At 46.5% G+C, this 23,677-nt stretch overlaps 1 protein-coding gene across 2 annotated transcripts; it reads left to right on the top strand.

The window, feature by feature from the left end:
- Window positions 1-450: 450 nt before the first annotated feature.
- GCDH (glutaryl-CoA dehydrogenase) lies at window positions 451-21,306 on the top strand. Of its 2 annotated transcripts, none has more exons than XM_055003901.1 (12): window positions 451-535; window positions 2,952-3,070; window positions 4,044-4,079; window positions 5,447-5,590; window positions 7,207-7,269; window positions 12,537-12,707; window positions 14,167-14,296; window positions 14,539-14,755; window positions 16,245-16,348; window positions 17,911-18,036; window positions 19,004-19,164; window positions 20,526-21,306. In XM_055003901.1, exons 2-12 carry the CDS (start codon window positions 2,965-2,967, stop codon window positions 20,597-20,599), a joined length of 1,332 nt encoding a protein of 443 aa, XP_054859876.1. In that variant the 5' UTR covers window positions 451-535; window positions 2,952-2,964; the 3' UTR covers window positions 20,600-21,306. The 2 variants fall into 2 exon arrangements, with proteins under 2 accessions (XP_054859876.1, XP_054859875.1); XM_055003900.1 differs by having other exon boundaries at window positions 467-634.
- The last annotated feature ends 2,371 nt before the right edge of the window (window positions 21,307-23,677 follow it).

The raw sequence follows: 23,677 nt of genomic DNA, 5'->3' as shown, positions 1-23,677 counted from the left end.
CCAGCCACCACCTGGAGGATGGCATCCATACTCATTGCCATGCTCTTCTCCTTCCTAGCTTTGTAAAATGCTACTTTTTAAAAGGCCGAGAGCTTGCCAGTTGCAGGGGAGAAGGGGGGAAAAAACCCAAACTCCCTCCGGGTCGTCGCTTCCAGGGGCGCCCCACGCTGGGCGTTAACGCTGCGCCACCGTCCCGGAGGGTCGCCCGTTCGCCGAGAATTTGTGCAGCTCCGCGACATGCAACCCCTTCTCAGCCTGCCCGGCCTCAACCCAAGGCCAAGCGCCCGAGGATGCCCCTCTCCGCTGGGTTTGCCAGCCTGCGACCCGCAGTTGGCAACGCGATTCTTGCCCCTCGCTGGAAACGCCCAGCCGCGCCTCCTGCGACGCGCGCCTCGCCGTCCCTCCCCGTGCCCAGCGCCGCGCCTCCTCCGCCGACCAATGCGGGGAAAGCACGCCCTCTGCCCGGCCCGGAAGGGCCCAGCAGCTTGGCAGGCCCAGCGAGCCTGGCCTGGAGCACCTGAGCTTGCCTGCCCGGGTACGCGGCGCGTGTGCGCTTGGCTGGGCCCCCGGGAGCGCAGAGCCCTCGCCGCGCTTGCTGCAGCTGGACGAGGAGCCGGGCAGGGCCGGGTCGCAGGTAGGGTTGCCAGCCTCCAGGTGGCGGCAGGAGTTCTCCCGGAATTACAACTGATCTCCAGCCCACAGAGATCAGTTCACCTGGAGAAAATGGCTGCTTTGGAGGGGGGGGGCTCTATGAAATTATACCATGCTGAAGTCCTTTTCCTCCCCAAATCCTGCCATCTCCTGGCTTCACCCCCCAAATCTCCAGGAATTTCCCAACTTGGAGATGGCAACCCTAGCAGGCCAAGCTAGGTTTGGGTCGGGGAGGGAGGGCCTCAGTGGGGTATAATGCCATCAAATTCACCCTCCAAAGCAGCTGTTCTCTCCAGGGGAGTTGCCCGGGGCAGCCCAATGGTTGCCAGGTCCCGGCTGGGAAATTCCTGGATATTGGGGGAGGGGGTGGATCCTGGAGGGGGCGGAGTTTGGGAAGGGGCCTCAGGGGTGTATAATGCCAGAGTCCACCCTCCAAAGCAGCCATTCTCTCCAGGGGAACTGATCTCTGTGGCCTGGCAATCAGTTGTAATTCTGGGAGATCTCCAGCTGCCGCCTGGAGGCTGGCAACCCTCAGGTTGCTCCCAGGCCAACATCATCACCAGCCTGGTCCAAAGAACTGGGCTTTCTCCCAGGCTGGCAGGGCCCAAGATGGGATGAGTGTCAGTCTTACTTGGGGACAACTGACAAAACCTTCTTTAATCAGCCCTAAAGCTGAGAGGGTCTCCCCCCCCCATCTAAGAACAGGGCATCAAATTAAGGCCAGGCCCTGCCATGGAGTGGGTGAGAGTCTAGGCAAGGGGTGTATGCACCCCACTTGGCTGACCCTTTCAGATGTTTTTAGTTGTTGGTCTGCAGTAGAAGAGCAGGACTGGAGTCCAGTGGCACCTTAGAGACCAAGATTTTTCAAGAGTATACAAGATTTTGAGACAGCCTGAGTCATAGAATCATAGAATCATAGAGTTGGAAGGGGCCATACAGACCATCTAGTCCAACCCCCTGCCCAGTGCAGGATCAGCCTAAAGCATCTCTGACAAATATTCATCCAGCCTCTTCTTGAAAACTGCCAGTGAGGGGGAGCTCACCACCTCGCTAGGCAGCTGATTCCACTTTTGAACTACTCTGACCGTGAAAAAGTTTTTCCTAATATCCAGTCGGTACCTTTGTGCATGTAGTTTTAGCCCGTTGCTTCGCGTCCTACCCCCTGCTGCCAACTGGAACAGCTCCTTGCCCTCCTCCAAATGACAGCCTTTCAAATATTTAAAGAGAGCAATCATGTCCCCCCTCAACCTCCTCTTCCCCAAACTAAACATTCCCAAGGCCCTCAGCCTTTCCTCGTAGGGCTCAGTCTCCAGACCCCTGATCATTCTTGTCGCTCTCCTCTGCACCCTCTCGATTTTGGCCACATCCTTTTTGAAGTGAGGCCTCCAGAACTGCACACAATACTCCAGGTGTGGCCTGACCAAGGCAGTATAGAGAGGGGCTATGACCTCTTGCGATTTCGATGCTATGGCCCCTTTGATACAACCCAGGATTGAATTAGCCTTTTTTGCCACCGCATCACACTGACTGCTCATATTCAGTTTACAGTCCACTCTTACCCCAAGATCCCTTTCACATATACTACTGCCCAGAAGTGTATCCCCCATCCAGTATTTGTGCTTCCCATTCTTGTGGCCCAGATGTAATACTGTGCACTTGTCTTTGTTGAATTGCATCCTATTCTATTGATTGAGCAATATATTGCTCAATCAATATATTGCCCAGTCTATTGATTGAGCAATGTATTAAGGGCCAGTTCTTGGAATAATTTTGTTTTTTAACCATATCTGTATTGTACTCGATTATATTTTACTGTATATTTACAGTATGTTTTTTACTGAGTATGGATTTGATGTCGTGACCTGCCCTGAGCCCGCTTGCAGAGAGGGCAGGTTGAAAATCCAGTAAATGAAATCTGACCCACGAGATTTTCAGGCATATGAAAAAGGCAGCTCTAACTCTGAAAATCTTGTGGGTCTCTAAGGTGCCCCTGGACTCAAATCCTGCGCTTCTGTATCAGATGCTCTTTCTTCTCTGCAGCGATTGAGTTCTTTAATATCTGCTAGTGTTTTGAGATCACTGCCCAGTGCTTTGTGCTTCAGTGCACTGAGTGTATTCTAGCAAATAAAGATCTTTTCCTTTTTGAACGTCTCAGACTGTTCAGAAGTCTCACCTACACGCTTGAGTGCTCGTTCTGCCCCAGACCAAAAGATGCACTCGTTATTAAGCAAAGCTGGTGGGCAGCAGACATCCGACGGGCCTTGTGAATGGCTTTCTCTCTATGACCTCTTGCCTTGCAGGTTTCCCCTTCCGATGGCGTTGAGAGCCCCCGCCAGAAGGCTCCTGCTGCTGAGCCGCACTTTTGCGCCAGCCCCCCAGAATGCCCGAGCACAGAGTTCCAGTGCAGCTGCCCCAAAGGGTCTGTGGACAACTTTTGCTATCAGTGTCCTAGGGCGAAGGGTTATATAGTCTCTGTAAGGGAGTGGGCTGGGGGTGTGTGGGGAGCAGAACAAGAGAGAGAACATATCCTCACTTTTTGGAAACTGTCTCAGGAGAACTGATAAAGGAGTTTTGGGGTGCAGAGAGACACCCTGTTGGCTGCAGCTGCTTTGAACTCATGAAGCTACCTTCTATAGTGTAAGACTCTTCGGTCAAGTTGGTCTGCTCTGGCTGGCAGCCGCTTTCCAAAGACTTTCACGTCATCTATTCTTTTTTTGACTGGAGGTTGAACCTGGACATTGTATGCAAAGCAGATGTTCTCCCACTGTGTCAGGGCCTGTACCCTCTGCTCTTGGCGGGGGGGGGGGTCATGAAGTGGGCGAGGGGACATGTGATATTCAAAAGTTAGTGGCTTGCACTATGAGAATGGGAGTGATTGAGCAGCCAAATGATCAAAAAACATTGACCTGTTGATGGCAGCGCGTAAGTTAATAGCAAAGTGCTGGAAATCTACAGTCATTACATCACTTGTACTTTGAGTTATGGCAAAGAGCGATGGCAGAAAAATTGACACATCAACTTAGAGTTGTCAAAGGTAATGTCATATTTTTATGAAACAGGACAAGACTTCATTTCATATACTAATTGGAACAGTACCCAATACCAACACTTATCTAAACCCTTCCTCGAGTTATGGAAAAGAGGTTAGATTCATAGTATATACAAAAATGCTTGGGGGGAAAAACCCCTCCCATATGCCATTCAAAATTTCCTCTCTGTGTTTTATATTGTGCAAGATAAATTTGAAAAGTCCTCCATTAACAGTTTGATTCAACGTTGCTTGTTTTCTTTTTTATCTCTTTTTCCCTTTCTCACTTTTCTTCCCTTTATTTAATCCTTTTTTATTTAAAAAAAAAGATTGACAAACTGTTATTTTCTTACTTCCTTTACAGCAAAAGAAGCCAAGACCTCTGGGAAAACAGCCAAAGGTAGGCAGGTTTCTGAGGTTACCATAATGGGATGACTTTGGCTTAGCACTCCATATTTGTGCTCCCAGCTGTTGTCTTACCTGCAGTTAGTGCTTTTTCCCCTTTTAAAAAAAGTATTTAGAAGACAGTGTGTGCCCCCTTGGGCAGAGCACGTCTCCTCTAAAGAAACAACACCTTGTTCGATGTATTGTCGAAGGCTTTCACGGCCGGAGAACGATGGTTGTTGTGGGTTTTCCGGGCTGTATTGCCGTGGTCTTGGCATTGTAGTTCCTGACGTTTCGCCAGCATCTGAAGATGCCAGCCACAGCTGCTGGCGAAACGTCAGGAACTACAATGCCAAGACCACGGCAATACAGCCCGGAAAACCCACAACAACCAACACCTTGTTCGTTTCATATTTGAAGTTGATACCCCTACGGTGGTCGTAACATGTTCCACAGGGACATGATGGAACAGATAGCTTTTTTTGTCTCCATGGGAGCTGAGGGAAGCAATGCAGACAGCTGCTAGCCCTTTTTTAAATCTGTTGTCGATCCCAGGCATCTGTCTGTGATCGTCTGCTGCTTTGAAAGGTGTGAGCTTACTTATTTATTAAATTTATAGTCCGCTCTCCCTGCAAGCAGGCGCAGAGTGGATTACATCAGTTTAAAAGACATCAAATAAAACAGATAAAACCAGTAGCGTAAAAACAGATACAATTTACAAATTTACCCTCAGCAGCGCACATTACACAGCGCACGTTACAAAGGCTTAGCGGAACATCTCCGTCTTGCAGGCCCGGTGGAATGCAAGTATGACCGTTGTGACAATTGGGTGGCAGTTTTCTGTGATGCTCAGGAGAAAGGACAAGCATGTAAAGATTCCAAATAAATAAATTCTTCGTGACAATTGAGGTGAAATATACTCGAGAGGTGACAGTTAGAGGTAGCTAGTCCCAGCCCGGAGGACCAAGCTTTTGCTGAACAAGGCTCCAAGCCTGATATCCTGTGCAAAACATTGCGCCTGTGAGAGAACATATTTTTCCCTGGTATGTCTGTTCCCTCTTTGAAAGTCGTATCTGCCTCTTAAAATGAGCAGTTTTCTCATACCTTGAAAAGCTGTGACTAGGAATTGAATTTGTCATTTAACAGAGTACATAGACAACAGGTTAATGAGTTCCCTGCTTGTCAGCATATCCTTATATGTAATATGAAGTATTAAGAGGCTCGTAATCCTCCTCTTTGTACATATTGACCGTTTGCTACCTTTCCATTGTGCTGGGTTAAGAGTTCTGTGTTACTTGGAGGCTTGTGTTTTACTTGAGCCTCCCCTAGTGAAAGTCTGTGCCAAATACTTCGTACTTCAGACTGGTTTTGACTTTTTCTCAGTACCAAGTGCCAAGTTCGATTGGCAAGATGCCCTACTGCTAGAGAGGCTGCTGACCCGGGAAGAAATAATGATCCGGGACTCGTTTCGCACTTACTGTCAGGAAAAGCTGATGCCCAGAATTCTCATGGCCAATCGAAATGAAGGTATGTTGTTTTTAATTACTTGTTAAGACCTTTAACAGGGTACGTTGTGCCATAAAGATTTTTGCAGAATTCTTGTACCTCCTTAGATGTGCGGATGTCCCGTTTTCTCTGTTGAGGCTTGTCGAAGCCCTAACTGGCTGTGACGTTGCACACGTGCCCACTTATTTACAACAGTTGTAAGAGTTGTGCTCATCTGTTTGGATCCAGGCTGGCCACCATGGAGCTGAGAGAGCGAAGTGCTTCTCTCATTGCCTGCTTTCTTCACCACAGTGCATGGACAGCATCCCAGATATACCACTGGCCAGCTCTCCCCTCAGTCTCTAATGCTGGCATGGGGGGACTGCTGCCTCTTGGGCATGAGAACAACTCAGACCTCCAAGACCCCCTCATAGTATGAATAGAATAAATAACAATAATAATATTTGATTTATTTACTGCCCTTCAAGACAACTTAACTCCCGCTCAGAGCGGTTTACAAAGTGTGTTGTTATTATCTTCACGACAATCACCCTGTGAGGTGGGTGGGGCTGAGAGAGCTCTGAGAGAGCTGTGACTGACCCACAGACTCGAGCCATATGGGATGCCATAGTCTGACACTTAACACCCACTCAAAGCAGTTTACAAAGTGTGTTATTATTATCCTCACGACAATCACCTTGCGAGGTGGGCGGGGCTGAGAGAGCTCTGAGAGAGCTGTGACTGACCCAAGGTCACCCAGCTGGCTTCAAGCGGAGGAGTGGGGAATCAAACCCGGTTCTCCAGATTAGAGTCTTGCTGCTCTTAGCCACTACACCAAACTGGGAGAGAGTGAAGGGGTGGTAGAGGAGGACAACTTCAGTAAAGGTAATGACGTTTTGTCCTCCTGGCTCCTAACATTCAGTGGCGGTGATGGTTCTAACCAGGTACACGTGAGCTGGAGGTGTGTAAAATGTCATCTCTGATTAGGCCTTCAATGCGCCAGAGTGGTTAGACGCTGTACACTAAGGTACTATTTTAATGACCTGATGCTGGGGGGCAGAGAAAGAGTCCACAGTCTTGTCTGCATCTTGTGGATTTTCAGTCACGGGTTCTGAGTGCATTATGTTTCTCTGCCATTCACCATTCAGGTTTCGAGAGAAATGTTGGCCTTGGGGCTGGTCACGCATAGCTACAAATCTCCATGAACTGGTTTTTTGAAAGGCCAGACTCTCTCGCCTGGGAAGCCTGTGTAAGAGCAGCCACATCTCATGGTTGCACCTTTGCCTTTGTGGCTTCAGTAGAAACCACCCCTGTGGCCCCACCTGCACGATTGCCCACCCCATTTGTCTCAGTCATTTCCACACAGGGTTGCCAACCTCCAGGTGGTGGCTGGAGATCTGGAATTACAACTGATCTCCAGACTACAGAGCTCAGTTCTGCTGGAGAAAATGACTCCTTTTGAAGTGGAATCTAGGGCATTATACTTTGCTGAGGTCTCTCACTTCCTTAACCCCACCTCTACCCTCAAAACAGCCATGAATTTCACAACCTGGAGCTAGCAACCCTACTTTCACACCACGAAACATCTCCTTGGGTACCAAGCCGCTGCCTATGGTTTTGTCAACTGCATTCCCTCACCCTTTTCCATTTCTCTGCAGTCTTTCACCGGGAAATTGTGTCCGAAATGGGTGCCCTGGGAGTCCTTGGCTCCACTATCCAAGGTAATAAATGCTCTCCTTCTTCCTCTGTATGCCAGTGAGTGAGCCCGCCATGTCACTGGTCTGTGGGCAGAAAGAAATGGATGCATCCCTCAGGGGAGTTTGCGTGATTCTGGGGTGGAAGGGTCACAGTTTTTTCTGTGAGTTTCTATGTAGTTTTCTGGATACATGGTTAATAAATAAGTTAATTAAATATGTTAACGGTGCTATGGAGATAATAATTACGAATATTTTTTACATTACTCAGCTGTGTTATTTTGTTAGTGTTAGCTTGCCCCTCTGCTCTTTTTGTGACTTCAGGAGTTTATAATAATAACAACAACAACAACAACAACCACAATAATAATAATAATAATAATACTATTCAATTTATATACCGCTCTTCAGGACAACTTAACACCCACTCAGAACGGTTTACAAAGTGTATTATTATCCCCACAACAACAAACACCCTATGAGGTGGGTGGGACTGAGAGAGCTCTGAGAAGTTCGGGGGAACTCTGTTGACGTGATTTATCTGGATTTCAGTAAAGCTTTTGATAAGGTCCCCCATGACATTCTGATGGGCAAACTGGAAGACTGTGGAGTGGACTATAGGACAGTTCGGTGGATAGGGAACTGGTTGGAGGACCGCACTCAAAGAGTGGTGGTCAATGGCGTTTCATCAGATTGGAGGGAGGTGTCCAGTGGGGTGCCGCAGGGCTCGGTTTTGGGCCCGGTACTTTTCAATATTTTTATCAATGATCTGGATGAAGGAGTGGAAGGGCTGCTCATTAAATTTGCTGATGATACCAAATTGGGAGGGGTAGCAAACACCCAAGAAGATAGAATTAAAATTCAACAAGACCTGAATACTCTGGAGAAGTGGGCAGCTGTGAATAGGATGCAATTCAACAAAGACAAGTGCACAGTATTACATCTAGGCCACAAAAATGGGAAGCACAAATACTGGATGGGGGATACACTTCTGGGCAGTAGTATATGTAAAAGGGATCTTGGGGTAAGAGTGGACTGTAAACTGAATATGAGCAGTCAGTGTGATGGCAAAAAAGGCTAATTCAATCCTGGGTTGTATCAAAGGAGCCATAGCGTCAAAATCTGTGTTGAAATGCAGGCGGGGAGTCTGCCTCAAGCTTCTCTAAGAGTCCTGAGTACAACCAAGCCGACCAGGGAGCAAGCAGGGAGCGTAGTCCAGGGAGCCAAATTCAAAGGTCAGAGCCAAGAGAGCAATCAGAGCAGAGCTGGGTCGCAGTAGAACCGGGCAGGTCTGTGTGCAGGTGCGTCTGCAATGAGGGGAAGGGCGTCCCGGCTTAAGAGCAATCACCTCCAGGGCAGTGCTGCATCCTGCTAAGACTCAAGGTCACTACACTGCTGTTTGAGTGCCTGAAGCCTTGCACTTTGCCTCCTTTCCTGTGCAGCAAGATGCTGCCGCACCCTACACTGCCTTTCAGGCTCAGGGGAGCTTGGTGGGGATGTTGCCCTGGTCTCAACTGCTGGTGCAGGTAGGGGAACAGCCTCTGTCTCTGAGTCTGCCCTGGATTCCTCAGCCTGCTCTGGCAAGGGTTCCTGCTGTTCCCCTCCCTGCTGGTCTTCCAAGCGGCTGACTCTGGAGGGGCTTGGCATACTCTCTCCCCTGTCATCCTCCCTGAGGTCTTCATCATCTGAGGACTCAGAGCCCACGACAAAATCGCAGGAGGTCATAGCTCCTCTCTATACTGCCTTGGTCAGGCCACACCTGGAGTATTGTGTGGACAAAATCGAGAGGGTGCAGAGGAGAGCGACAAGAATGATCAGGGGTCTGGAGACTGAGCCCTATGATGAAAGGCTAAGGGCCTTGGGAATGTTTAGTTTGGAGAAGAGGAGGTTGAGGGGGGACATGATTGCTCTCTTTAAATATTTGAAAGGCTGTCATTTGGAGGAGGGCAAGGAGTTGTTCCAGTTGGCAGCAGAGGATACGACCCGAAGCAACGGGCTTAAAATTACATGCACAAAGGTACCGACTGGATATTAGGAAGAACTTTTTCACGGTCAGAGTAGTTCAAAAGTGGAATCAGCTGCCTAGGGAGGTGGTGAGCTCCCCCTCACTGGCAGTTTCAAGAAGAGGCTGGATGAATACTTTTCAGAGATGCTTTAGGCTGATCCTGCACTGGGCAGGGGGTTGTACTAGATGGTCTGTATGGCCCCTTCCAACTCTATGATTCTATGATTCTAAGCTGTGACTGACCCAAGGTCACTCAGCTGGCTTCAAGTGGAGGAGCGGGGAATCAGACCCGGCTCTCCAGATTAGAGTCCTGCCACTCTTAACCACTACACCCAACTGGTTTGTTTTGATAATTTTGTAAATAAAGTACAAAGTATGTGGATGTAGGTACAAATGCCGTACAATTAACAATAATTTAATAATCTGTATAAGTAACTTGTTGTGAAATAACAAACAATGAGAAACATGTATTTCAAACCAACGAAATACACAGCTTCCTCTCCTCAATAATAACAACATATCAAGTGTAGAAATTCCACCTATTTCTTCTATTGGGAGAGAATTTACGGCAGTAACAAATCCGGTTCACAACTCTTCTTTCAATAGAAACAAATCCAGTTCAGGATGGGGTGCTAGCTCCATTCTCACTTCGAGTCGATCTTCATTTGAGTCAATCTTCATTGAGTCAGTTCCTCTTATCTACAAATAAAACATGCTGCCAAAAAACAATCCCTCATCAATGAAACTTATATAATAGCAAAAAACACTAACCTTCCAATTCCAAGTGCCTCAACAAATTTGCAAATTTCAAAAAAGTGATAGTAAAATTCTCCCACACAGAGGGCAATTATATACATTCAGTGTCACACTTTAGTAATAATTAACAAGATTAACAAGTAATTAACAAGCCTCTCACATATGCAACGAACCAGAAATCTCTTAATAGAGATGGGCACGAATCGAAATACAAACCAAAGTTCGTCACAAACCAGGCCGGTTTGTGGTTCGCAAACCAGCAGTTCGTCAGAGCCCATTTCTGATGAACCGCCACGAACTTTAGGGTGGGTTGTTTGGTTCATTTTTCAGTTCGTCACTGCAGACAGCTTGGCGCCAATCAAACAGTTTCCTAGGCAACAAAGGATGAGCTTTCTGCAGACCTCCTGCTGACCTGGAAGTGGTGATTTGCTGGCCTGGAAGTGACATTTTCACAAACCAAATGAACTGGTTTGCGAACCGGTGTGGGTTCGTGAAAGTACGGATTCGGTTTCGTTTTCTCAGCCATGTCGGACGCTCCTCTCCGCAGGTCCGGGAGGAAGCGCCCGAGCAGCCTGACCGGGCGGCTGATCTGCGAAGATTAGCCCCCAGAACTCCCAGTGAGGGAGGTTGGGTCCGGAACGCGGCGGGAAGAGCCCCCTGAAATCGATGCAGGGGGTAAATTGCCTGTTTGTTCCTATGGAGGCCGGCAGACGTGCGCAGCACCTTGAGTGCTGCCGGGCCATGGAAAACGGCAAAGAGCAGAACTAGGCGGAAGCCTGTAAGTAAGCAAATCCCTTCTGTTATTACAAGCGCACGCGAAGGAGTGGTGGGATCTGAAGCTAAGAAGGCTCGTTCTTCCCCTTCGCTGAGTTTCAGAATTTGGTTGGCGGTCCCCCCCCCCCAAATGGCAGCGAAAAAGCAGAGTCCCGCTTGGGGCAAGTCAATCTCGGCTGCCCTGCAGGGGAAAGGAGAGTTGCTCGAGGACTTGGTGAAGAGGTCGGTTATCGAAGCCATAAAGCCCTTTGTTGACAAGCTGAATGAAACAGATCAAAGGGTGGGCTTAATTGAGAGCGAAGTGAAAACCATTAAGGAAGTAGCGGGGGGGGGCAGAGAAGTCTGCTTGGGAAAATGCGTCACTCGTGAGGGCAACGAACAAAGAGCTAAAGCTGGTAGAGAACCAGCTGATCGGGCTACAAGTGGAACGAACACAGACAATTTTGCGCCTCCAGAATGTGAAAGAGGAGGAAAATGAGGATTTATGGGGTCTGGCCTCGGAACTATTGGCGACACCCGCGAGGGCAACTAAAGAAGAGGTAAAAAGCGCCATTTTGGAAGTCCGTCGGGCTTCTTCAAAATATGCAACGAAGCGTCAGCTGCCTCGCAAGATCATCATCGATTTTTCATCTAAGAGGATCCGAGACACTATCCTATACAACTCATACAATGCAGATCTGGACTTTCTGGGTAATAAAGTTAAGATACTGAAGGACATTCCATTTTTAGTTCGGAAACGAAGATTTCAGTATAAAAAGTTTGCAGCTCTCCTGAGGGAACGTGGAATAAAGTATAAATGGCTATTTCCGGAAGGTATCTGGTTTAGTTATAAAGATCAAGCTTACAAGATAACATCAGAAGATCAACTAAGGGATTTTGAGGACAAAAATCAAGAATTTCAGCAAGACACCAAGCAAGAAGAAAAGGATCTGAAGTCTGAAACGGGGGGGAGGGAATGAGCACTGCGGCTGCAGTTGCTCAGAGAGAACTGCGTCCGAGGCCCAGGGGGGGGAGGAAGTCTTAATTTGGATTGTAATCTGTATTTTGCAAGGTCAACCACTCCATCAATATCTTACAAAGTTTTAATTTTTTAATAATGGCAGTATGAAGGGAAAGCATTATTTGTAGTGTAGTTTGTTATATGTTGCTGTTTTTTTTCTTTCCTTTCCCTGCCCCCCTTCCTTCCCTCTATTGTTAGTTAATGTAGATAATAAAAATAAAAAAAATTCAAAAAAAAAAGTATGTGGTTCGTGAAACATGCCAAACCATGAACTGCATGGTTCATTTTTTTTCTGATTCGTGCCCATCTCTACTCCTAAAGGTACAGTAGGTCACGCTGCACAGGATTAAATGTAAGAACTCAAATCATAATTTTGTGCAATGTGGTGAATTATAAGCTGCTTTGGCTTTTATTGGACAACAAATATTAAACAGCAAGATTGTGTGGGGTTTGTAGCATAGGGCTCACATTTGGAATGATTTTTCCGTTTAATTCTAAGATTGGTTAAAACTGTAACAATTGCTTGATACTGTTAGTATGGTTTTTAAAATATGTAACTACACAGCTTTTTCTGATGATAAAGTGCATTGGTAAGAGATGTGTTCATAACTGGTGTTCTTTGGTTGAATGACCAAAGTGATTAACCTGCCCGCTTACAGTTTTGGGGAGCGGTGAGCAGGATTCTGTTGAATAAGGAGATGACCTGGCTGGTTTGAATTATGTGTTCACTTGCTGAATCTCTGCCTCCACACTTGATAGGTTACGGCTGTGCTGGAACCACCTATGTGGCATATGGTCTCCTGGCAAGGGAGGTTGAGCGGGTGGACAGCAGCTATCGTTCTGTCATGAGTGTTCAGTCATCTTTGGTGATGCACCCGATTTATGCCTATGGAACGGAAGAACAGAAGCAGAAGTATTTGCCACGCTTGGGTGAGTGAAGAAGCTTTGGGGACTGGGCCAAAGGGACGGGGGTCTAGTTGCTTCCTAGGCTGGGGTCTGAATCTGTAGTGCCCTCAGTGTTTGTTTTTGATTGCTCCAATGGCTTCTGGTTTTCTGTCGATCGGTCTTATATAATGGAGCTACAAGAAGCCAAGGAAAGAGAATAATTTACAGCAAAGAGAATAAAAGCCTGAGGTAGGTCAGGGTGATTGGCCAAAGGTTACTTGGCATGCTTGCTTCCATGGCAGAGTGGGAAATTGATCCTGGTTTTCCCAGATCCTAGCCTGACACTAGCCTAACCACTAGACATCACTGTCTCTCCTTTGTTAATTGTTCCTTTGGTGTCCTCTTGAATTCAAGAGCTCATAAAGTGTCCTGGCTTTAACTTTGTCATGTTGCAAAATCAGAGAGATAAAAATCCTGTGTTGTACTTGAAAAAGATTGTGTTTATGTGTACGCGCGGGCTAAGGGCTTATCCTCTACATCTGAATTGCTAGTATCGATCACCATTTAATGCTTTATCGAAAAAACCTTAGCAGCAGCTCCCATTAAGTTGTCTGTGGCATGATTTATTGAAAAGTAGATTCCACTTCCTTAAATGGAACTTACTCCCAAGTAAGCGCGCACCAGTTTGCATCCTTAGTTTTCAGATTTGCACATGACCTAGTTCAGTAGTGAAGTAAGTGCAAAGAGAGGGGGGGATAAATTTATTTCTGCACCATCTTTCATACTACGTAACGGGATGACTGGAACTAGCTTGAAATCTAACTCTACCATGTTAGCACAGCGACATTGTTAAAAGTATCTGAGAAAGTAAGCTTTGAAAATTTTTGCTGGTCTCAAAGGTGCTACTGGACTCAAATTTTGTTCTGCCACTACAGACTAACACAGCCACTCACCTGAAATATTGTTAAAAATTGCATGTGTGTGTGTGTGTGTGTGTGTTATGTGCTTTCAAGTTGCCTCCGACCTATGGTGACCCTATGAATGAAAGACCTCCAAAACATCCTATCATTAACAGACTTGCTTAGATTTTGCATACTGGAGGACGTGGCTTTCTTTATTGAGTCAAGCCATCTTGTTTTATAGTATGCTGATTTTTCATTTCTTCCAGTCTTCTTTGTCATGCTATGAAACCCAGGTCACCAATAGTCTATTTCTTCTTTCAAGTTATTCCCCAGTTTCTTTTTTTCCTATTGCTTTTTTCTGCTCTTTAACTCCCATAAGATTACACACGTTGCTGTTGAATAGCAGCCTAACACTTCGGGTCAGTAATTTATGTTCCATTGCTTGAGGGTGGGTCTGTGTGGCTCTCAAACTCCTGGAGGCCCTTGGGGGAAAGATCTGAGAGAGACAGCGAGGGAGAGTGTGTGGTAAGGATGATGCTGGGCTGGGAGGAAGAGGCCTTGGAGAGCACCTGTGTCTCATTCTCTCGTCTTTCTCCCTACAGCAAAGGGGGAATTGCTGGGCTGTTTTGGGCTCACAGAACCCAACCATGGAAGCGATCCTGGTGGCATGGAGACCCGGGCCCGATACAACCCTTCCAGCAAGACCTACATCCTCAATGGCACCAAGACCTGGTGAGATCCTTCTACAGAAGGGGGTGGGCAAGAGACCAAGCATAGGTGTCAGTAAGAGACTAATCTTGGTATAGACAGATACTGGGAAAGGCGCCTCATCTGGCTTTGGACAGGATTTTGTTTCCAAAATGGTCCCGTTTGGCCTGATGAGGTGAGGTTTAGTTTACCAGAATGGTCCATTTCTGTGAGGGCTGTTTTGGGTGGTGTACCCGGTCCCTGACATCTGCTTCATTTTCTCACAGGATCACAAATTCTCCAATGGCTGACTTGTGTGTCGTGTGGGCCGTGTGCGAGGATGGCAAAATCCGGGGCTTCCTCTTGGAGCGTGGCATGAAAGGGCTCTCCACGCCAAAGATCGAGGGCAAATTTTCTCTGCGAGCTTCTATCACAGGCATGATTGTGATGGAGGACGTTGAGGTTCCTGAAGAGAACTTGCTGCCCCACGTTTCTGGACTTGCTGTAAGATCCTACCCATGACTCATGGCTGGATCCCACCCAGGGATGTCAGACATGATGCTGGCAGGGGTTGGGGTTGGGGGAAGCAGCAATCTCAGGTCATTTGCTGCTGTTTCACCAGAGGTCAAGTATAAAAATTGCATCCCAGAGATAAATTTATACTTTATTCTTAACAATTCAAGTGTTAAATGAGCTTGGGTGACTAGCCCACAAAGTTTACATCAGTCTATATACCTAATTTTGATCTGGGCCCTAGAGTGTGGGTCAAAAATCCATATGATGGAGCCAGGTAGGGTTGCCAGCCTCCAGGTGGTGGCTGGAGATCTCCCTGCTTTACAACTGATCTCCAGGCCACAGAGATCACTTCCCCTAGAGAAAATGACTGCTTTGGAGGGTAGACTCTATGGCATTATACCACATTGAGGCCCCTCCCCAAACACTCTTTCCAGGCTCCACCCCCCCAAATCTCCAGGAATTTTCCAATCTAGACCTAGCAACCCTAGAGCCAGGGATAAACTAGGGAAATTTTTCTACAAGACAAGGGGAAATAGCAGCTTTGCAGAAAATACAAAATGTAAAAAAATCCCGAAATATTGTAGGGCTTAAAAAACAAGGTCATAGAAGCAATGTTTACTTCTGTGAGAAAATAATGCCACTGAGATCTTGTAAGATCTCAGGAGCCTTCTGGGGGCAGCTTCCAACCAACATTGGTGGGAGGGGTGCTAAAAAAAGGTAAAAAAGAGGAGGAAGGCTAGTAAAGCTGGAGGGGGAGGAGCAAAAAGGGGGAATGAAAAAGCTGAAGATGGTGGATGGGATAAGAAAAAATTGGGGGCAGAAAGAAGGATCTTGTTCTCTTGGGGGGGGACAAGATATGTGCGTGAGTTGGAGAGAAGGAAGGGGGCTGCTGAGAGAAGGAAAGAGGGTGTCGGTTGATAAGACATGCACACACTCCCCACTGAGTTGTAGGATATAATTAGGTGATAATAGTTTTAGATATTACAAGAATATTCCTGCATCTCATCTTCAGGCCTGTATTTGTCAATAACGGACACTTCTTTACCTGTAAAAAAACAGAGTTGCATATTACAGGCATTAACATACCTTCTGGGGCATAATAATGTGTGACGTGGTTTTTTTCACTGTGGTGGTGGTTCTTCCCCCACTTAAGGAGTGAATGCTGTTGTTTTTAGATGGGATTTGAAATGTGCACCAAATTGTATAGGCAGCCTCCAATTTGGACCTTTCTGTTGGAGGGTACCACACAGTTCCCGGCCTCTGGATTGCAACCAAGCAAGTCAGTTGTCTGCTGTGCAACTTGCTCTGGTTGGATGAGCGTGCTTGCGTTCCATTATAAAAGCAAACCAACGTGACAGCAGCGCCCTTTGGGAAGAAACCTTCACAGTGAGTTGTAGGGGGCCCGTTTTCAGGCAGGGGAGCAGAGCAATACAGTGCACTTTGTTCCTGAAGCTTGGGTGTCGTCTTCTTCCTGCAGGGTCCCTTTGGGTGCCTGAACAACGCTCGCTATGGGATCGCATGGGGAGCGCTGGGGGCTGCTGAGTTCTGTATGCAGACAGCCAGGCAGTATACCCTGGACAGGTAATGGCCCGAGAAGTGAGGGGAAATCGGGTTTCTGGGCAACTACTTAAAAGAGGTTGGGGCAAGGATACAATAATTATATATACTGGTTCTCTGTATACCATAACTTATAGTGTGCTTTTCTCACTGACTTACACAGCGTAAGTCAGTAAGATCAATAGCAGGGACATCCCAGCTATTGATCTTACAGGGTTTAGATTTTGAGAACAAGTAGACATCTAATACAGAGCTAAAACAATTCTGAAGCAAAACTTAAACATGACATGTTAAAAAGGAGGATGAAGAGGAGCCCTGTCTTGCTTGAAGTGGACTTGTCCTGCGTCTTCTGGGGCTTGTCCCATTTAGATCCCCAAGAGCAGAGTCTAGACTTCTCTTCTGCTCTTGCCCAAAGCAAACTTCTGCGTCCCATAGGACATGGGAGGTGGATGACAGCACGGCCCCCTTATTTAGTCTGGTATTTTTGCTGACAGTGAAATCCTAAACAGAGTTACACCAATCTCAATGGGCTTTGACTGGAGTAACTCTGTTTAGGATTTCCCTGTAAGTCTAGAAAAGAGGGCATCCCCCTTACGCTTTGCTGCACAGATGTCAGGAACAGGCAAAGCATTGTATAGATCAAGGCTCTGCTGTTCGTGGCTTTAGAGCCAATTGTGGCTCAATATGGAACCAAATATAAATGCTTTAAAAGGAAAATGAAGTTTTCAAGTTAAGGTATATTGGAGGGGCAAATGGGATGCTAGACTAATCAGCATGTGAAGGAAAAGGCAGGAAAAGACTTGGGGGGTCTAAAGGGCTTCTTCGAGGTGTTTTATAGAAAGGGAAATGCCAAATGCAAACCATGCAAAGATTTATGCCAGTACACTAAATCACACACAGTGCGCTTGTGTTTCTTTGTTATTGTGAGACCTGGTGTGCACCATTCCTAATAAAGGACTCACCACAACCTGTCTTCAGATTGCAGAAACATGAATTATTCCTCAACATGTCAATTATTAATAGTGTCGAGTTGCCAGATGTCAATGGGCTTTCTTGTACTGACGCTTTGTCAATTTTTCGCTTTGAATTCTGACCTAGCTTGGTTCTTTAATGATAAAAGGTTGCTGACCCCTGGTGTAGATCCTCCAGCTGTAGTGAAAGGCTGAGGTTCAGTTGCAAAAGTAGACAGTCCCCCAGGGCTTTTTTTCTGGGAAAAGAGGTGGTGGAACTCAGTGGGTTGCCCTCGGAGAAAATGGTCACATGGCTGGTGGCCCCGCCCCCTGATCTCCAGACAGAGGGGAGTGTAGATTGCCCTCCGTGCTGTTGAGCGGCGCGGAGGGCAATCTCAACTCCCCTCTGTCTGGAGATCAGGGGGCGGGGCCACCAGCCATGTGACCATTTTTAAGAGGTTCCAGAACTCCGTTCCACCGCGTTCCTGCTGAAAAAAAGCCCTGCAGTCCCCTCTCATGTTGCCGCTGAATTCAAGTCTAGAAACTCACATGCACACTCAAATTTCATGATAGAATTCAGTTTTATTATACAAGGGACAAAGTGGTCTTTTCTTACCAACCAGTGCTATCTTCCAGGATCCAGTTTAATGCTCCCCTGGCTAGAAACCAACTGATCCAGAAGAAATTGGCTGACATGCTTACAGAGATCACCATTGGTTTACAAGCTTGCCTACAGCTGGGCCGTCTGAAAGATGAAGACAAGTATGTATGTGTGTGGAAAAGTAGAAGAGTGCTTCTTGCTGCAGTATTAGTCCAGAGTCTTTGAATTTCACTCTCAGCAAATAACTTTGTCCTTCTAAGCATACCTGTGATCCTAGATCAGTTATCTACCTAGCTGGGAGGAGGAGGAGGAGGAGAAAGAGAACGGCTGTTGAACTAGTAATTAGTTCATGGTTTCCCTTTCAAAGCCTGTGTTGAATGCACAAAATCCCTTCCCTGTGTAATTCCACAGGGAATAAAATGGGAGTGGAAGCAGAGGGAGAATTAAATTTATTGCTTTACAGTGGGAATCATATTTTTGAATGCTGCTTAGTTTTTGTTTTAAAGCAAACACTGCAGGGAACGGACTTCACTGGAACCTGTCTCATGCTTTAGTTCTTCAGCTGCAGAGAAGTGTTTGTGTTTTTTAATAGGGAAAAGCATTCAAAAGCTTTTCCTATTTGCAGCCTGATGTTGTATAGTCCACTCTCTGCCACCCATTTTCCTGCATGGGCAGGGCCGGCACCACCATTGAGGCAGTGAGGCGGGCACTGAGGCGCCGAAGGGGGTGCTGGGGGCAGAGGCGGAGGCGCGCACCACGGAGTTGGCATGCCTGGCCCGCAGCTGCTACAGCCGGCCAGCCCCGTGCCACCGCCGCCACCAACACACGCCCCCTGCCGGGCGTAGCAGCTGCGGGCCAGGCACAGCAGGCATCCGGGACAGCGTGCGGAACCTCCTCAGCCACCTGCCACACCCGACTGGGAGCGCGGGAAGCCTCCGCGTGCCATCCCAGCCACCCGCCAGCCAATGGGGCCGGCTTGCTGCGTGATGACATCATCACGCAGTGGTGTCATCACACATGGGTAGATCAAGCCACAAGAAAATGGCACATATCCTGTCTGTAATTAGTGCTCACAGTGTGCCCCTTTCTGTATCCAGCTATGCTCTGTTGTCTGTTCTCTGCTCCCAGGGCAACCCCTGAGATGATTTCCATGCTGAAGCGCAATTCTTGTGGGAAGGCGCTGGAGATTGCTCGGCAAGCACGGGACATGCTGGGGGGCAACGGCATCGCTGATGAGTACCACGTCATCAGGCATGTTATGAACCTGGAGGCTGTCAACACATACGAAGGTAGAAGCCTTTTGTGGATTCCTCCGGCAGTGGTTTTGTTTCGGTGGCTGAAGTTTCAAATCTGGTCTAAAAGATCTTGGCGTGCTGCTTTTTTACTATAATACCATTTCTAATTAATTTAGTCCATCCCCACCTCTTTTTATACCTTTCCAGAATTTCCCGGCTCTGTTGTTTAATTCCTGTTTTTGAGTTGGTGTGTTTGGAGTGTGAAAGGCAGGGTTGGGCTAGCAGTACAGATAATAATTGGATATACTAAGGATCCGTAACACTGGAAGGCGCAAAAAGTTCCTTTTACTATTCCAGGGAAAGTTACTTTGGAATATCTTATTTTCTTCTAAAGGTTTTATACTCATTTCCTTTGTAATCTGCTGGCAAGGTATTCGTAGTCAGTTACCCAAAATAACTATTGCATTAGGAAGTATGAAGCCCTCTATCAGCCTTTAGGATTTTGAGTTTATAGATAAAACTCTTGAGGAAGCATCTCTTTCTTTTTCAACTTGGGCTGTTTACCTTTGTGGATAAGTTTTCCCTCCATTTTCCAGTTTTGAACATAGTTTCTCTTCAGTTCTAAATGAGTCCTGATTACATTGTATTGTCGAAGGCTTTCACGGCCGGAAAACGATGGTTGTTGTGGGTTTTCCAGGCTGTATTGCCATGGTCTTGGCATTGTAGTTCCTGACAGGGCACAGTATCTTATTCCAGGACACCAAAATACTGGACAACACTTCCAACTACTTTGTCAGACTGCACAGGGAAGCCATTGAAATTCACAAGCATAGGAAAGGAAAGAAGAAACCTTAAGAATGAACAGAGCATGGTTTCCAGTTCTGAAAAACACCAGGCTAACAAAACACTCTATACCCGACAATAGCCCTGCAGAGAAGATTAGCACATCAAGCACCAATCCATATGCAAAAGAACCTCCTCAGGATACAGTGAAGCCTCCCGCCATTAGCATTCCACACCCTGGGAAACTCTTACAGGATGACTCAGCTCAACCCCACCCCTCCTGAGTAGATATAAATGACCTGCCAACATCTTTTCCACACTGTGACGCTGAGAGATCTCTGTCTTTTGGTGCTACACCTCTGAAGATGCCAGCCACAGCTGCTGGCGAAACGTCAGGAACTACAATGCCAAGACCACGGCAATACAGCCCGGAAAACCCACAACAACCATCTGATTGCATTGTTTGCTTAACTACTGGAGAATTTGATGTCGACTGTGTTTAGAAAATTTCACTGCCTGCCCTCCTGTCCCTTGCAAGCTACTTCCTTCTATAGCTCCATTCACTACAGCTGAGATAGGAAAGAAATATATTTGTAATAAAGAATTAATCTCCTCTTGCTTTTTGTTCTCAGGTACCCATGATATCCATGCACTCATCTTAGGCAGAGCCATCACAGGACTTCAGGCTTTCACTGCTGGAAAATGAAAGCATTTGTCTAATGCATCTTTGTGGCCCGGACATGGAAACATCGGTGGAGATTGTGATGTCAGAGTGTTTTATTAAACCTGAGTATGGCTGCTGCTGCTGACCAGCCTCTGACCAGCATTTCTTCAGCTCATTTTTGTGTGTGGATAATTAACTTGAAATTTGATGCCCAAGGCAGGCACCCGAGAATTCTCAGTTCCATGCCAAAAGGTGCAGAGAGCAAATTGCAAGACCTTGCACTGAGGTCAAAGAATATGGGGAAATGAATAGCAAGCCAAGCAGCATACAGGATAAGGGAACGCCCAGTTCCCAAACTGGAAAACTCGCTGTGAGGCACATTTTTGTGGTAAGTAACTGGTGCCATTTAATGCTTTGCAATTAAATGTTCCCAAATGGCACAGCCATTGCAAGATTCCATAAGGATCATCTACTGTGTAAAGGTTTTTGAGTCTTGTATGCACGGTCAGACAGAAGCACTGCTGAACACTGGCAGCTGAAGATCAAAACTCACTGCCTAGCTCTGCAATCGTCTTGGGACGTTGGATAAGCCATTCTAATAGTGCCTCATTATCTTTTTTTGTTTATGAAGCTGTTTAATTATCTCTACATTTGATAGAGTGCTAAACTGTCCCAGTGAGGGCCGATTTGCACTTATGAATATCTCATGTCCTCTTTTGTTTGTAAAAGAATAAATTGAATTTGAGACATTTTCCATAGTAGGTGTATTTATGTTATAGAGACACCAGTTGAAAATCACGGCATACAGACTAGAGGGCATCAGGGACGCTAAAATCCTTGCAGGCTGTCTCAAACCTCTCAAAATAAGCCTCTAAGTTATCCCCTTTTTGGAATTGGGGAATTATTTTCATGTCTACCCTCAGGTACTTGTCTTCTCGAACCCTAGGGGTTGGATTACCACCACTATCACCCCCTGCATGCTGCCTGCAGTTCCATTTCTCTCTGTTTTAGGCTCCCCGTTTCTATTGCTGCTGCTTTCTCTAGTCTAATCTTTTCCAATTCTTGTTGCCTTGTGTGTACCTCCGTTTCTCTTTGAGGTGTCATTTTAGCTAATTCAAATTCTCTTTGTCTTTCTTCTAATTCTTCTTTTTGAGCTGCTAGTCTGGCTAATTCAATTCTCTCTTTAATTCTGCACATTTCCTTAGTGCCTCATTCTCTCTTTAATTCATCATCAGGGCTCATGGCTTCAGCACCTCCCTTTTTCTCTGCAGCTGGCTTTATTTTCTTAGGTGGCATATTAGTGACAACTGCCTACACTTGACATTTATGATTTTGCCTCAGGAGTATCAAATCTTTTGCCACACTTGTTCTATTTCTTTTCAGTGCTCTGGGTTCATCCTTACATTGCCCTAACCTGAATAGCCCAGGTGAGCCTGATCGCGTCAGATCTCAGGAGCTAAGCTGGAGCAGCCTTGGTTAGTAATTGGATGGGAGACCTCCAATGAAGACCAGGGCTGCAGAGCCAGGCAATGACAAACCACCTCTGTTAGTCTCGCCATGAAATCCTCACCAGGGGTCGCTATAAGTCAACTAATGACTTGAAGGCACTCTGTACCACCACCACCGTCCTTATGTTACCTCATACTGTTTACCTCAGGAAGGCAACCCCTTTTTAACTCACTCCTTTCTCTTAATACATTCTTTTACCTCAGAAGTCATACACTGAATTTGTATTGTCGAAGGCTTTCACGGCCGGAGAACGATGGTTGTTGTGGGTTTTCCGGGCTGTATTGCCGTGGTCGTGGCATTGTAGTTCCTGACGTTTCGCCAGCAGCTGTGGCTGGCATCTTCAGAGGTGTAGCACCAAAAGACTTTTGGTGCTACACCTCTGAAGATGCCAGCCACAGCTGCTGGCGAAACGTCAGGAACTACAATGCCAAGACCACGGCAATACAGCCCGGAAAACCCACAACAACCATACACTGAATTTCTTGACACACACAGCTACAGGTGTTCTCCACTTCACCTAGACTTTTACTTCAGGAACACCTTTGCTTTGGGGTTTGTATCCCACCACAGATCCAACACTTTATGTGACCCGCTTACACACTGCCATCCACCATAAACCTCTCTATACAGGTTTCAGCTTCGCAGGCCATTAGGGCAGTCACAATATGCCACCTGTTTAACCTCTATTTATTAGGGGGAGAGCCCTGACCCAAATTTTGAGTGTTTTACTCTGGACTCCCACACCAGGGACAAAGTAGGTTTTGACAGTTACCTAGCTGAGTCCCAGTAAATATATTTTCCAATCATTTGTATATTTGAGCTGCTTGTGTGGAGTCATGGCACTTACACCAGTGGCAGCAGCTCTCCTGTATAGAAACTAAAGTATGCAGTCTCACACAGATACAATTGAAATTTATTTAACAAGTTAACTCAGACATTTACAAGCAAAAGACAGTGAACAACATCTTCAAAATACTATTAGAGGCTACGTTTCAATAGAAGACTTGGGCAGTCTGGTAAAGCTTCATTTCCCCCCAAATTGCTTTAAGTATGTCTCTATTTGCTTACCAAAATACAGATTCGGTTTTTCTCCTTCAATAAATCCTTCACATCTGCTTTATTTTTTCTCTCTATGCGATCAGAATTCAGATTAAACACACAGGTCTTTATACAGCATCTCCACGGTGTGACATATCTGCCTGAGCTCTGTTTCGATTTGTTTGATCCTTCCCATGATGTCAGAAAACTCTTGAATCTTATCCTGAATGAGCTTGTTGTTGTGATCATAAACAAGAAACACCCTTTCTTCCAATTTCTCTGCCAGAGTTGAAACCTTTGGGGGAGAAAAAGAAACCCTTCAGGAATTAAAATGGATACGAGATTCCTACAAGCTCCTTCCCAGTGAGTTTGCTCTGAGGCAAAAGTCCCAGACTGCTTTTGTTTCCTAACAGTGCCAAGCTTGTTTAGCAACGAACAGCTAATGATTAAATGACAGGCTGCTTCCTCGCGGAAAAAATTTCTCCAAGTAGCTCTTGTTGCTTCTGTGAATACAGAGGCATTCACAGTGGCAAAAGAGCATCTACACAGCAGTTTTCCCCTTGCCTCATCCCT

Source organism: Eublepharis macularius, chromosome 19 (genome assembly GCF_028583425.1).
Source record: "Eublepharis macularius isolate TG4126 chromosome 19, MPM_Emac_v1.0, whole genome shotgun sequence".
Lineage (NCBI taxonomy): Eukaryota > Metazoa > Chordata > Lepidosauria > Squamata > Eublepharidae > Eublepharis > Eublepharis macularius.
This window is presented reverse-complemented; position numbering and strand designations above follow the sequence as displayed.